This window comes from Microcaecilia unicolor, chromosome 8 (assembly GCF_901765095.1).
Source record: "Microcaecilia unicolor chromosome 8, aMicUni1.1, whole genome shotgun sequence".
NCBI classification, from domain to species: domain Eukaryota; kingdom Metazoa; phylum Chordata; class Amphibia; order Gymnophiona; family Siphonopidae; genus Microcaecilia; species Microcaecilia unicolor.
Window position 1 is genome coordinate 184,760,133 of NC_044038.1, and position 15,314 is coordinate 184,775,446.

General features: G+C 49.2%; 1 protein-coding gene across 8 annotated transcripts in view; it reads right to left on the reverse strand.

Annotated features, from left to right (window-relative positions):
* The window catches only part of RAB24 (RAB24, member RAS oncogene family), a 68,599-nt gene that overhangs the window by 18,313 nt on the left and 34,972 nt on the right, over window positions 1–15,314 (reverse strand). For all 8 annotated transcript variants that reach the window (XM_030212282.1, XM_030212278.1, XM_030212275.1 and 5 more), the window contains exons 6-7: window positions 14,262–14,361; window positions 14,061–14,111 (exon numbers count right to left, since the gene is read on the reverse strand). In XM_030212282.1, the coding sequence (XP_030068142.1) occupies window positions 14,061–14,111; window positions 14,262–14,361 (151 nt within the window). The remainder of the gene's footprint in view (window positions 1–14,060; window positions 14,112–14,261; window positions 14,362–15,314) is intronic.

Genomic DNA, 15,314 nt, shown 5'->3' on the forward strand with positions numbered 1-15,314 from the left:
TTATGGGGGAAGGAGGAATGCTCCCTAAGCTTATAATAAGCGTAGGTGCAATCCACCTGCCCGCCAGCCTGCTCAGGCTAAGCCCCAGCGCACTCGTTCACATCAACAGCTTGCGCCTCAACAGGTCCCTGCAGCTCCCCAGCAAAAGCAAGGGACGGGCTTTTGACTGGCTCCAGCTGAGCATAGCCGATATAAAAGTGTCCGTGCCGGGCGATCTGCCGGTAGGAGTGAGGTTAAAGTTTTTTCACCAAAGGTGGCCTCTTGTAACCTCCGACAGGTGGGTTCTTCAAATAGTCCAGCTAGGATACTCCCTCAATTTGCTCTCAAAACCTCCAAATTGCCCTCCGGGAGCTCAGTCCTTCAGCTTCCAGCACAAGCAGGTACTTGCAGAGGTACTCTCCGCCCTTCTCAGCGCCAATGCGGTCGAGCCCATGCCACCGGGGCAGGAAGGGCTGGGATTCTATTCCAGGTACTTTCTTGTGGCAAAGAAAACAGGGGGGATGCGTCCCATCCTAGACCTAAGGGCCCTGAACAAATATCTGGTCCAAGGAAAGTTCAGGATGCTTTCCCTGGGCACCCTTCTTCCCATGATTCAGAAAGACGATTGGCTATGCTCTCTGGACTTAAAGGATGCTTATACTCACATCCCGATACTGTCAGCTCACAGGCAGTATCTTCGATTCCGTCTGGGAACACAGCATTTTCAGTATTGTGTGCTACCCTTTGGTCTCGCCTCTGCGCCCAGAGTGTTTACAAAATGCCTGGCAGTCGTGGCAGCGTCGCTACACAGACTGAGATGCATGTGTTCCCTTATCTCTACAATTGGCTGGTGAAGAACACCTCGGAGGCAGGAGCTCTACAATCCATGCAAATGACTATTCGACTCCTGGAGCTACTAGGGTTTGTCATAAATTATCCAAAGTCCCACCTTCTTCCAGTTCAAAGACTTGAATTCATAGGAGATCTGCTGGACTCTCAGACAGTTCATGCCTACCTCCCCGAGGCGAGGGCAATCTTCTGTCTCTTGTTTCCTGGGTACGAACGTCTTAGAAGATCACAGCTCGGCAGATGTTGAGATTGCTCGGCCACATGGCCTCCACAGTTCATGTGACTCCCATGTCCCGTCTTAACATGAGATCGGCTCAGTGGACCCTAGCTTCCCAATGGTTTCAAGCTGCAGGGGATCTAGAGGACGTGATCCAAATGTCCACAGTTTTTCTCAAATCCCTACATTGGTGGACAATTTGACCTTGGGACGACGTCCTTTCAAATTCCTCAGCCGCAAAAAGTGCTGACTATGGATGTGTCTCTCCTGGGGTGGGGAGCTCATGTCGATGGGCTCCACACCCAAGGACCTTGATCCCTCCAGGAAACAGGTTTTCAGATTAATCTCCTGGAGTTACGAGCGGTCTGGAACTCGCTAAAGGCTTTCAGAGATCGGCTGTCCAATTAAATTATTCAAATTCAGACAGACAATCAGGTTGCCATGTACTACATCAACAAGCAGGGGGGCACCGGATCTCGCCCCCTGTGTCAGGAAGCCGTCAGGATGTGGCTTTGGGCTCGCCGTCACGGCATGTTTCTCCAAGCCACGTATCTGGCAGGCATAAACAACGGTCTGGCCGACAGGTTGAACTGGATAATGCAACCTCACGAGTGGTCTCTCAACTCAAGAGTAGTACACAAGGAGGCATATTTTCAAAGCACTTTGGGAGGCTAAGTTCCATAGGTTTCTATGGAACTTTGGGAGGCTAAGTGCTTTGAAAATGAGCCTCAAGATCTTCCAAGCGTGGGGCACCCCCTTGGTAGATCTTTTTGCCACTCGGTTCAATCACAAGGTCCCTCAGTTCTGTTCCAGAGTCCAGGCCCACAGCAGACTAGCGTCAGATGCCTTTCTCCTTTCTTGGGGGAGGGGCCTGCTGTATGCGTATCCTCCCATACCCTTGGTAGGGAAGACTTTGCTGAAACTCAAGCAGGATCATGGGACCATGATTCTGATCGCTCCCTTCTGGCCGCGTCAGATCTGGTTCCCTCTTCTTCTGGAGTTGTCTTCTGAAGAACGGTGGAGATTGGAGTGTTTTCCAACCCTCATCACTCAGAACGAGGGGGCGCTCCTGCATCCCAACCTCCAGTCCCTGGCTCTCACGGCCTGGATGTTGAAAGCGTAGACTTTGCCTCCTTGAGTCTTTCTGAGGGTGTCTCCCGAGTCTTGCTTGCTTCCAGAAAAGATTCCACGAAGAGGTGTTATTCTTTCAAATGGAAGAGGTTTGCCGTCTGGTGTGACATCAAGGCCCTGGATCCTCGTTCTTGTCCGACATAGACCCTGCTTGAATACCTTCTGCATTTGTCAGAGTAGAACACTCCAGAAGAGACTTCTACGATTTTTTGCTAAAATCCTCCAGGGGCCGACGTGACGTCACCCACACGTGAGAATATCAGCCTGCTTGTCCTCAGAGAATATTTTTTTCACTCAATGAATAGTTAAGCTCTGGAACTCACTGCCAGAGGATATGGTAACAGCAGTTACCGTATCTGGGTTTAAAAAAGGTCTGGACAAGTTCCTGGAAGAAAGTTCATAATATGCTGTTGAGATGGACATGGGGAAGCCACTGCTTGCTATCTGGGCCTGGTGCTAATGATAATAAAACATTATTTATAAGCGCTGCATATCTAAAACATTCTATGCGGGGAACAAAAAAAGAACATACAAAAGTAAAATACAAAGATACAAATCATGGACTGTTGCTCCTCTTTGGGATAATGTCAGAGACTTGTACTTATGTTCTTATGCAGGACATGCTAACATGATGTGGCAAAGAACCTTCAATGGAAATCATCCATGCCAACTGTGATTCAGCTAAAATCTACTTAGACATGGAGCAAAGTTTCTTTTTCTGATGACAGTTTAAGGTGGAGTTCAATAAGTCTCATGTTGAGCTTAATATCTTGTTCACTTGTAAGTTTACTAGCTTTTTCCTATTAACCTGTACGTATTCCACGACACGGACCATCTATATTCCATCTATTGTGTTACAGTATATTCACTGCATCCAAACATGCTCAACTGAATACATTTCTGCATTTGCATGTTTCAACTTATTCTAATTACATTTTGCAATTTCTTATTTTGGCTGCAGAGGAAGTGCTCAGGTATATTGCCCAGTTATCACCTCTTTTTTGGCTATTTTGGATTCTAATGTATTATTATTCTTGTTCATCTTCAAGCAGTACTTACACTCACAAAGTCTATGTGCAAGTACTTAAAAAAAATACAGGAGGAAGCACAGACAGCAACATTTCTTCCACCACTTGCTGTGGAATCTCGTAAGTCATCATAGGAATTTCCCAGCAAGTTTGACACTACGCCAACTGTGTAACATCGCAAAAACCAAACCAAACAAAAAAAAAAAATCCCATTGATAGATCAACAGTTTCTCTTTTCTTGAACGGATCTTGTGTGGGCATCCTAACAAACCACACAAATACTGACTTTTCAGTAGCCTTTTACAATAATCTCTCAACCTGTTTTATCCATTTTTTTCACACGGCCTCCTGTAGTTTTTCGCCATAAGCCCTCCGATTGCAGCTGAAAAGTCTTATATCAATCCCAGCCTTAGAATCTTCCCTTACGCACAGTCTTGACATGGCCCTGGTCCCTGTAGTTTCATCGACCTATGATTCTGCTCATAATCACCTCTCTCCTTGGCATCTGTTCCTCCTTTTTTTCTGCCCTCTCCTAACACCCTTTTATCAACTTCAACATTTGTGATAATTCATTCCAGTTGTTATTCTCAATGCCATCTCTAAATAGTGGGCAATTCCCACTTCACAAAGGAGGGAGATCAGAATTCTATTTTCTTTCTCTCATCATGTACCTGTATATAATATGTAAGCCGCACTGAGCCTGTCATGAGTGAGAAAGCGCGGGGTACAAATGTAACAAAAATAAAAATATACATCTTAATAATATTCATGCTCAGCTCAAGGGTTCCCCAGTAATTGATTTGTTGGATTCCCCTTATCCTTCTCTTCTTTCTGGTGAACTGCCCTCAATTTGGTTAGTCTCTGAAGTTGTAATAGGCCCAAAGAAAAACACGACTGGAACAGAATATGGAAGAAAGGATTAAAAACTGCAATAATTCCACTACTGTTCCTAAAAGAAATAATCTTGTAAATTGGACTCCTCTGAAAGTGAACACTTTCCAACACCTGGCTTCTCTGTTCCTAGGCTCTCTGCACTACCATCAATCTACTGCCGTTGCACACGCTAAAAGGTTCATCACTCTAGCGGTCACAGGGACAGTGTGAAGCAGTGGCGGCGGTGGCTAAGAAAGCAAATAGAATGTTAGGAAAGGAATGGAAACACAAATGAAAATGTTTTAATGCCTTTGTATCACTCCATGGTGCGACCACACCTTGAATACTGTGTGCATTTCTGTTCACTGTATCTCAAAAAAACAAGATATAGCAGAATTAGAAAAGGTAGAGAGAAGGGTGACAAAAATGATAAAGGGGATGGGACGACTTCCCTCTGAGGAAAGGCTAAAGCAGATCAGGCTCTTCAGCTTGGAGAAAAGACAGTTGAGGGGAGATACAATTGAGGTCTTTTAAATACAGAGTGGAAGTGATCTCTTATTTACACTTTCCAAAAATGCTAGGACTATGGGGCACGCAATGAAGATATTAAGTAGTGGTGGGAGGAGGGAGTGTGATATTGTGGAAGTTGCTGTCTGAAGGGGTAGCAGTGTTAAATGTATAGGCAGTGTGGATACCACACTGGCATTTCCTTCTCCCCCACCCCTTTCCACTGCCTCTAAAACCTTCAATGTCATTTGACCCCCCCCCCCCCCCCGACCGCCAGAGATAATCCAACTGAATGAAACGTTCCAATTTTTGTTTCATGTTTTATTTATAGTTTGTGCAGCACATACCCCCAGATTGGCCCCAATGTAGAGGGTGGGACAGGTGGGAGGCAGCGCACGGGTGCGCAAAAAGGTAAAATTATGTATCATACCTGATAATTTTCTTTCCATTAATCATAGCTGATCAATCCATAGACTGGTGGGTTGTGTCCATCTACCAGCAGGTGGAGATAGAGAGCAATCCTTTTGCCTCCCTATATGTGGTCATGTGCTGCCGGAAACTCCTCTGTATGTCGATATCCAAGCTCCATCCGCAGGACTCAGCACTTAGAGAATTACACCCACAAAGGGACACTCTGCCCAGCTCACCACCGCCGAAATGGGGGAGGGGAATTAACCCAGCTCATCCCCACACAAGTGGGGGAGGGGAATCCGTCCAGCTCATCCCCGCGAAGCAGGGGAGGGACACCACCCCGCCGATGCGGGGGGATCTGTCTTATCCTGCAACCGCAACCGCGGGAGGAGCTGACTGACCCTAACACCGCCGAAGAGGGAGGGGTACAAAGCTGCCCTACAGCCGCACGAAGCGGGAGGGAGCGCCGGCAGAATTTAGGTCTCAATCCAGCCCCATAAAACGGAGGGGAGAGGAATGCAGCAGCTCACTGTAACACAAATTCGTCTCAACTCTTGAAGAATCCATTGAAAATCTTGAACACGAAGTCCTCCTGAACAGGAACTGAAGACTAAACTTGAACCTGAAATGCAACCAGAATATAAACAATACAGATATCTGGGAGGGACTATGGATTGATCAGCTATGATTAATGGAAAGAAAATTATCAGGTATGATACATAATTTTACCTTCCATATCATCATGCTGATCAATCCATAGACTGGTGGGATGTACCGAAGCAGTACTCACCCAGGGCGGGACATTGAAATCCCTGACCGCAACACTGAAGCTCCAAACCGGGCCTCCGCCCGAACAGCCACAGCCAAGCGGTAATGCCTGGAGAAGGTATGGGCCAATGCCCAAGTTGCCGCCTTGCAAATCTCTTCCAAGGAGACGGACCCGGCCTCTGCCATCGAGGCCGCCTGAGCTCTAGTGGAGTGAGCCTTCAGCTGTATAGGCGGCACCTTCCCCGCGGCCACATAAGCCGCTGCAATGGCTTCCTTGATCCATCTTGCCACTGTAGGCTTAGAAGCCTGCAGACCCTTACGAGGACCTGCAAACAGGACAAACAGATGATCCGATTTCCGGAAATCATTGGTCACTTCCAAGTATCTGATGATGACTCGTCTCACATCCAGATATTTGAGAGCAGAGTATTCCTCTGGGTAGTCCTCCCTACGAAAGGAAGGGAGACAGAGCTGCTGATTCACATGGAAGCGAGAAACAATCTTGGGCAGGAAGGAAGGCACTGTGCGAATAGACACTCCTGCCTCAGTGAGCTGCAGAAAAGGCTCTCGACATGAGAGTGCCTGGAGCTCGGAATCTCTTCTGGCTGAAGTGATAGCCACCAAAAAGACTGCTTTCAACGTCAGGTCTTTCAGAGATGCCCTCGACAAGGGTTCAAAAGGCGGCTTCTGCAAGGCTCTTAGCACCAGGTTGAGATTCCACGCAGGCACCACTGAGTGCAGAGGAGGGCGCAGGTGATTAACTCCCTTGAGAAAGCGCACCACATCTGGCTGCGAAGCCAGAGAAGCACCCTTCAGGCAGCCCCTGAAGCAAGCCAGAGCCGCTACCTGGACTTTAAGGGAACTGAGCGACAGGCCTTTCTCCAGACCTTCTTGCAGGAACGCCAACACTGAAGAAATTGGAGCAGTGAAGGGAGAAAGTGAGCCTGCTTCACACCACGCTGCAAAGGTACGCCAAACCCTGGCGTAAGCAGTAGTAGAGCGCTTCCTCGCTCTCAGCATAGTGGCGATGACCTTGTCTGAGAAGCCCTTCTTTCTCAGACGCTGCCGCTCAATAGCCAGGCCGTAAGACCAAAGGGGGAGGGATCCTTCATCACCACGGGACCCTGATGTAACAGGCCCTGCTCCACTGGCAGCCGCAGAGGATCGTCGACTGAGAGCCTGATCAAGTCCGCATACCAGGGACGTCTGGGCCAGTCCGGACCCACCAGGATTATCCGGCCCGGATGCTTTGCCACCCGGTCTAGCACCCTGCCCAACATGGGCCAGGGCGGGAACACATAGAGAAGCTCCTGTGTCGGCCACTGTTGGAGAAGAGCATCTACTCCCAGGGATCGAGGGTCCCGTCCTCTGCTGAAAAAGCGCGGCACTTGGCAATTGGCCGATGACGCCATCAGATCTAGGCTCGGCTGGCCCCAGCGCTTCGTGATGTCCAAGAACGCCTAAGCAGATAGCTGCCACTCTCCGGGCTCCAAGGTATGGCGACTGAGAAAGTCCGCCTTGACATTCATGACTCCGGCATTGTGGGCCGCTGACAGCTGTTCCAGGTTCGCTTCCGCCCACTGGCATAGATTCATGGCCTCCTTGGCTAGAGGGGCGCTCTTGGTACCTCCCTGGCGGTTGACATAGGCCACAGCCGTGGCATTGTCCGACAGGACCCGTACTGGCTTCAACGCCAGTACCGGGATGAACTCCAAAAGCGCCAACCGAATGGCTCTGAGTTCCAGGAGGTTGATAGACCACTTTGCCTCTGCAGGAGACCAGAGCCCCTGCGCTGTCCTTCCCAAGCAGTGGGCTCCCCAGCCCGACAAAGAGGCGTCCGTCGTGACGACAATCCACTCCGGGGGTCACCAGAGGCATTCCTGCAGACAACTTGTCTGTCTGCATCCACCAGCTCAGCGCCTTGCGCACTGCCGGGACCAAGGGAAGGCGCACAGCATAATCCTCCGACATCAGAGTCCAGCGCTGCAGCAGAGAGAGTTGTAGTGGTCTCATATGAGCCCTGGCCCAGGGCACTACTTCCATCGTGGCCGTCATAGAGCCCAACAGCTGCACATAGTCCCAAGCCCGAAGAGGAGAGGCTACTAGGAACTGGTCCACCTGAGCCTGAAGTTTGACAATCCGATTGTCTGGCAGGAACACTCTGCCCACTTGGGTGTCGAATCGAACTCCCAGATACTCCAAGGACTGAGTCGGGCGCAGCTGGCTCTTCTCTCAGTTGATGATCCACCCCAGGGAGCTCAAAAGAGCACCACCCGGTCCACAGCTTTGCCGCACTCTGCATAAGAGGGGGCTCGGATCAACCAGTCGTCCAGATAAGGATGGACTTGTACTCCTTCCTTTCGCAGGAAGGCCGCGATGACCACCATTACTTTGGAGAAGGTCCGCGGAGCAGTAGCCAACCCGAAAGGGAGGGCTCTGAACTGGAAGTGTCGGCCCAGGACTGCAAAACGCAGAAAGCGTTGATGAGGAGGCCAGATGGGAATATGCAGGTACGCTTCCTTGATGTCCAAGGATGCCAAGAACTCTCCTGCCTTCACTGCCGCTATAACAGAGCGGAGAGTCTCCATGCGAAAGTGCCGCACTTTCAAGGCCCGATTGACCCCTTTGAGGTCGAGGATAGGCCGGACAGAACCTCCTTTCTTTGGTACCACAAAGTAAATGGAGTAACGTCCCTTGCGAATCTGATTTTCTGGCACCGGAACGACCACACCCAGGCGTATCAGGTTGTCCAAGGTCTGCTGCACTGCCACAGCTTTGACCGGAGACTTGCAGGGAGAGAGTACAAACCCGTCTCTTAAGGGTCGGCAGAACTCTAACTTGTAGCCGTCTCTGATGACTTCCAGCACCCAAGCGTCTGAAGTTACTCTGGTCCACTCGCCCAGAAACGAGGACAGGCGTCCTCCAATCTGCACTGGGCCATGGACCAGGACCCCGTCATTGGGTACGAGACCCTGGGGGAGGACCGGAGGGCGTACCTCCGGGACGGCGGTCTCTGCGAAAGGAATGCTGCTTGGGGGAGAAGTTCCTTTTGAAGGAAGAGGAGCCCGACTTGCCCGGGCGGTACCGACGGGCTTCCTGAAACCGTCCTCTGGAGATACCGGGGCGAGCACTGGCCCGAGCCCTGACCTCTGGTAACCTCTTGCCCTTAGACGTGCCGAGATCGGTCACAATTTTGTCCAGCTCGACCCCAAAGAGCAGCTTGCCTTTAAAAGGCAACTTAGCCAGGCGGGACTTAGAGGCGTGGTCCGCAGACCAATGTTTCAGCCAAAGCCAGCGCCGCGCAGAGACTGTCTGAGCCATGCCTTTAGCCGAGGCTCTCAAGACATCATACAGTAAGTCTGCCAAATAAGCCAAGCCCGATTCCAGGGCCGGCCAGTCAGCCCTCAAGGAAGGATCCGAGGGGGAAGCCCGCTGCACCATCGTCAGGCATGCCCTGGCCACATAGGAGCCGCAAACTGAGGCCTGCAAACTTAAGGCAGCCGCCTCGAAGGACGACCTTAAAGCCGCTTCCAATCTTCTGTCTTGGGCGTCCTTTAGTGTCGTGCCACCTTCCACCGGCAACGCCGTTTTCTTAGTCACCGCAGTGATTAAAGAATCCACGGTAGGCCAAAGAAAGGCCTCCCGTTCACTTTCAGGCAAAGGATAGAGGCGGGACATAGCCCTAGCCACTTTGAGGCTCGCTTCCGGGACATCCCATTGAGCCGAAATTAAGGTGTGCATGGCATCATGCACGTGGAAGGTTCTAGGCGGGCGCTTCGTCCCCAGCATAATGGCGGAGCCAACAGGGGCTGAGGGAGAGACGTCCTCCGGAGAGGAAATCTTCAAAATGCTCATGGCCTGCATTAACAGGTTGGGCAAATCCTCTGAGCGAAAGATCCGTGCTGCAGAGGGGTCATCCGCTCCATCCGAGCGGGAATCCGTCTCCTCCAAGGAATCCCCAAAGGACCGTTGGGAGAACTCAGATACGCTGCCCTCATCTACATCAGAGGAAACAGCGTCCTCTAAGGCCTGGGCATCCACCCGAGGGCGTTTGCTTCCGGGGGCCTCAACCCCTTTATCGGACAAGGGAGAAGGGGCAGAGTTCTGCATAAGGAAGGCCTGATGCAGCAGCAAAATAAACTCGGGGGAGAAACCCCCCAAACTGTGCAATTCAGCAGCCTGGGCCACAGCCCTAGATGCACCCTCAACCGGCGCTCGCAAGAGCGGGGGAGAACCATGCTGCGCATCCAAGATGGCGTCCGGCGCGACACTCCGCGAAGGAGCCGCGCGGGAAGAACGGCGCTTAACTTTAGCTGCTTTTTTGCCGTCGCCCAAATCAAGGGCGGCCATGGCATGAATGTCTCCCAGCTCAAGGGCGGCCCAAGAAGAAGCCGTCCGAGCAGAGTGGCCGGCCAAGATGGCGGAGGCGAGCAGCGGGGGATGGGCGTTTATGGAGGGAAAAACCGCCGCGCCGGAGGAAGACCCGGGTCACTGACCGGCCTCCAAACTGACACCCAACAAGGGCGAATCAGACTTTAAAACCCCCGCATCCCCGCTAGAAGCGCACACGCGGTCCGGGGAGCGATTCTTCGCGCCCTCGCCCTCCGACGCCATAGGCCACGTGGAGATCAATCGGGGAACCCCATGCCCGCTATAAAAAGGTAAAAATTACCTGCTTCTCGCTCCGAGCTGTAACGACCTGGTGTCCCAGTGAGTAGCTGCAATAAACGTTTAAATAAACATCGAAATAAACGCCCTTAAGGATGTCCAAAATTTTTTTTTTTTAAACGGAGCCAGCGGGAGGGGGAAGAAAAGGAGGGACCTGGCGCCACCAGGTTTGCACTTGCTCAAGAAGAGCCCTCAACCCCAGGCACTCAACAAAACCTAAAAATTAGGCTTGGAGGCCTAGCCAGAGCTGCTGCTGTATGTGACCACCACCTGCTGAGATAGAGAACATACTGAGGAGTTTCCGGCAGCACATGACCACATATAGGGAGGCAAAAGGATTGCTCTCTATCTCCACCTGCTGGTAGATGGACACAACCCACCAGTCTATGGATTGATCAGCATGATGATATGGAACAAAAGTTGAGTCAGCCCTGGCAGGCATTGTGGCACTACTGAAGTCTGCCTTAATCAAATCTGCAAAACAACTGCTCAGTCCTCTCTGCAGTTTTCACTGCACGTTATTGTTTTGGCCAGCATCAATACAGGACAATGCCTTTGATCAAGTTGTGCTGGCCAATCTGCCCTTCTCAGTTAACAACTCCCACACATGACTGTGTGAACTGCTCCAAAGACTAAGACATTTTATTGCCAATGCAGCTCTAAACTTTTTTTTTTTTTTTACATTTGTACCCCGCGCTTTCCCACTCATGGCAGGCTCAATGCGGCTTACATGCGGCAATGGAAGGTTAAATGATTTGCCCAGAGTCACAAGGAGCTGCCTGTGCCTGAAGTGGGAATCGAACTTGTGTACTCAATGCATTCCTGCCTGTCAACAGAAAAAGCAATGTTGCTCATCTGTAACAGATGTTTTGTGTAGACAGCAGGCTTGATAAGGCACACAATCCCTCCCAGCTCTCCCTGAGTTGTCAATTTTGAGTTTTGGAGTGCACAAGAAGGGCTGCACATGCTCCAAACATTACACTTTCTACAGAAAACACCTGTTACAGGTAAGCAACACTGCTTTACTTCCTCCACTCCTTGAATTTTAGCATCTATCAGAGTAAACTGTGGGTCTGGCTGCATACCAGAGACTGTTAAATAACTTTCCAATGCACTGGTAACTAATCTGCACTGGGACAACTTAGTTTGATCATTTAAATAATTATTTACAACTATATATTTTTTTCAATCACATAGTTTTACCCATAAAAAATGAGTTAAGAAGAATCGTGATATGAAGGTGGAGGAGAGATTTTATATTAAGTGATTTATGGTTAATTAAGATCTGCAATAGCCTCCAGCAAAGGAGATAAACAAATCCATGCAGATTTTAAGAATATTCTTGGAAACCAGAGGGCATAATATTTCTTCACTAAACTCTGGAATTCATTGCCAGAGAATGTGGTGAAAGCAGTTAGCTTAGCAGGGTTTAAAAAAAGGTTTGGATAGTTTCCTAAAAGAAAAGTCTATAAACCATTATTAACATGGACTTCAGAAAATCCACTACTTATTACTAGGATAAGCAGCATAAAATCTGTTTTACTGTTTTGGGATCTTGCCAGGTACTTGTGACCTGAACTGGCTGGACCTTTGGTCTGTCCCACTATGACAACACTTATGTTCTTAATGGTTTATTAGTTTTAATAAACCGCTTTTTGTAACAACTATCAAAGAGATTCACAATATCAAAATCAGAGAGAGGAAAAGAACTATAAAATTCAAATAGGAAAGTGGAAAGCAATGACAGAGGGAAAAGAAGGCTACTAAAAGCAAGGGGAGAGGACTGGGGAAGAGTGGAAAATAGAGTCAGGACCCAAATGCAATTGAGAACAGATGCATTTTGATTAACATTTTTTAATCGAGATTAAAGTCGGGCCATAGCCAGCTGTTCATGGGAGGGGGAGCACACATTTCCTCTCCCTCCCCCCCCCCCCCAATATTATCATACTTTGGCTGGTGAGGATGCCAAAGCCAGCCAAAGCATCCCCCTTCCTCCTTGTGCTGCCTCAGGAGCGAGGAAGTCACCAATGCCGACACACCCCAAGCATGCTCAGTTCATGCACAAAGTGCCAGCATCGGCGACTGGAGGCACCCCACTAACTTCCTCGCTCCTGAGGCAGCATAAGGAGGAAGGGGGCGACTTGACAGTGTATTTCTTCAGCTGACGGGGCTTCAGCTACCCCATCAGCCATTGAACAGCTACTGTAGCTCTGGCCATTCTCTCTCTCTCATGTGGCTCCTGTGCCTTCACCCATTCTCTCTCTCCCTCTCCATGTGCCTTCAGAAGTGCTGTGGCAATGAATTCTAGAGGGATGGTGCCAGGTAGAAAAAAAAGCAGACTTTTGTGTGACATCAAGATGTGCCGAAGACAGAGAAGGAAAGCGGGGGAAGAGGAGGGTAGGAGATGGAGTAGCCATGATAATGGACTAAGTATGAAACGCTACAGTTTTAACTAAAGCTGTACCAAATAGCATATTCTACTATAGGAATAATAGGCATTGAGCTTTAACATAATAAATAATAAAATATGCAAGGTGAAATCAGAGATCAAGTGTTTATTTCAGTAGGATGTAGCACAGTAGAGCCCTGGATTATTTGTATTTGAATTTAAATCACTATTCTGCTAAATACAAATAATGTATTCAGGGCCGAATCAAATCAAATATTCGGTACAGCACTAGTTTCAACCACAGAGAGCAGAACAGATCCAACCCTTGGCAGAAGACTATGCAGACTTGCACAGAGAGTTGCGACAGATATGCTAGGCTTCTAAAAGGAGGAACTGAGGCCAACCAGCATGCACCAGTGGTAGAGCTTTGACATGCTGTCAGATATAATTGGGGAACTTGGCAAGCTTCCTAGGGTAGCTACAGGCAAAAAGGAGAAGAATCCCCCACAGGTGGATAACCCAATTAGCCCTTGTTTGTGAACAACTACCATGCTAGTATGCTTTTTCAGCTAACATTCCAAAAGAAGAAAGGATTTAAGATGTGGGCGGAGGACGTTTGCATCTCCTTAACTTTTGTATTTCATATATTTTCCACAGCAAATTTTCAGGACTTGTAATGGGCTATGTGAGGATTAGGGAAGGGTTTTTTTTTTAAGTTCTTTTTAAATAAAAGACCCATGCATGTATCTCAAAAAATAGACAGCATTAGATCTGGCTGTCAAGTTTTTCCTGTTATAACTTGTAAGACATGTATCTGTGCTGCAGGAAGCTTCTCTTTTCAGATTGGGTTAGATTAGATAGGCCAGTGGAGTGAGGAAAACAAGGGCTTATTTTCAGACCAGCTGTGTGCAGCTGCTAAATCCATAGATCCTGAACAGTTTCCCTTTGAAAGTTCCCTGTGATGTACAAAGTACCTGTAGCACTTGCTTCTGCTTTTTGTCTGGGGGCAGCTGGGATTAAATATGCATTTGTTGAAAGGCAAGGCCTTGTGTTTCTCCAAGAAACCTCGTCCCTTTCCCTGAAAACAGTAGCTTTCAATCTGCAGTAAAGTACATATATTTTGGAAGCAGACATGTACATCGGGCGAGGCAGAGGAGGGTGGTAAATGAGCTGAAGATGCTGCTGCAACACGATATACAGAAACCGAGGTAAAGTGCCACTCACGGCAAGGAGCACTCACCCACATTCTGTCCAGTCTTACTGGAAGTTTCATAGTGCCGTCCCTTGATCTCTGTAAACAGAAGAGACGCATTTCCTTTTTATGTATATGAACTCCTCCCCCCCCCCAAACAAAAGTTCAACAAGCACAAGATTTCACAAACATACAGCCACCTCTGGGGTGGAGGATCACAGGTGCACTGAGTCACACAAGTGGATTTACCTTCAGCATAGTCCCGCACATCATGAAAGTCCAACTGACGTTTGCTCCGGTCATTTTCAAGGAGATCTAATTTTGTTCCACACAGATAAATTCTACAGTGCTAAGAAGAAAGGGCAAAATTGCAGCAACTCTAAATCCACAGTCACATTGCCCCTCTGCCCCATCCCTCCCCCCCACACTTGGTATTCCAAGTGCACTGCTGCACTTCTTGTCATTAAACTGTAAATGCTAAACATGATACTAGTCGTCTTATTTTTGTACATCACTTCTCATAATTGTCCATTCCCTCCGGAGTATCCATTCTGTTTCAAATCCTTTTATGTCATCCTTTTTGTGGATGACAAAGATTTGCAACAGAGGACACACCAGAGGCTGGGCCAGTCTGCAACAGGGGCAGCCACACAGAGCCTCGCAGCCCCAACATGACTGCATTGGCATTATGATGTATTTCATTCTCTCTGTCTCCGCTCAAAACCAGGAAGTGAACTCGCCCCGCCCTGCAACGTTCCCTCAGTCAGCTTTACCGGCAAACCACCAGTCCTCCTCTGTCTTGCACCTAAAAGGGGTTCCCGATTGGCTGTACATGGTGACGTCCAATTTACACAGAGTCTGAGTTGCTCCCAGAGTCAGCCAATCAGGAACCCCCTTTTAGGCGCCAGATAGGGCTTCCTGACCAATCACAACTGCACTTCTGTAGCAGCTCAACCATGTGAAAAAACTGTGGCTGAGTCCACAGAAGTGGAACTGTGATTGTGAATGCAAGTGATCCATGTTGGATGGTCCTCTGTACTTCGGAGGGGGGGGGGGGGGGTGGTAAGAAAGTGGCCCAGGAAAGCAGCTGGGCTGAGAGCAAACCCTAACCGAATCACTCGGGAGTCGAGCCACTGTCTGCTGCTGATGTGAATGGCATGGGCACGACCCCGAGTGATTCGGTTAGGGTTTGCTCTCAGCCCAGCTGCTGTCCTGGAACACTTTCTTACTCCCCTCCCCCCCCCCCCCCCCCCCCCCCCCCCGAAGTACAAAGGACCATCCAACATTAAAAATTAAAAGTAT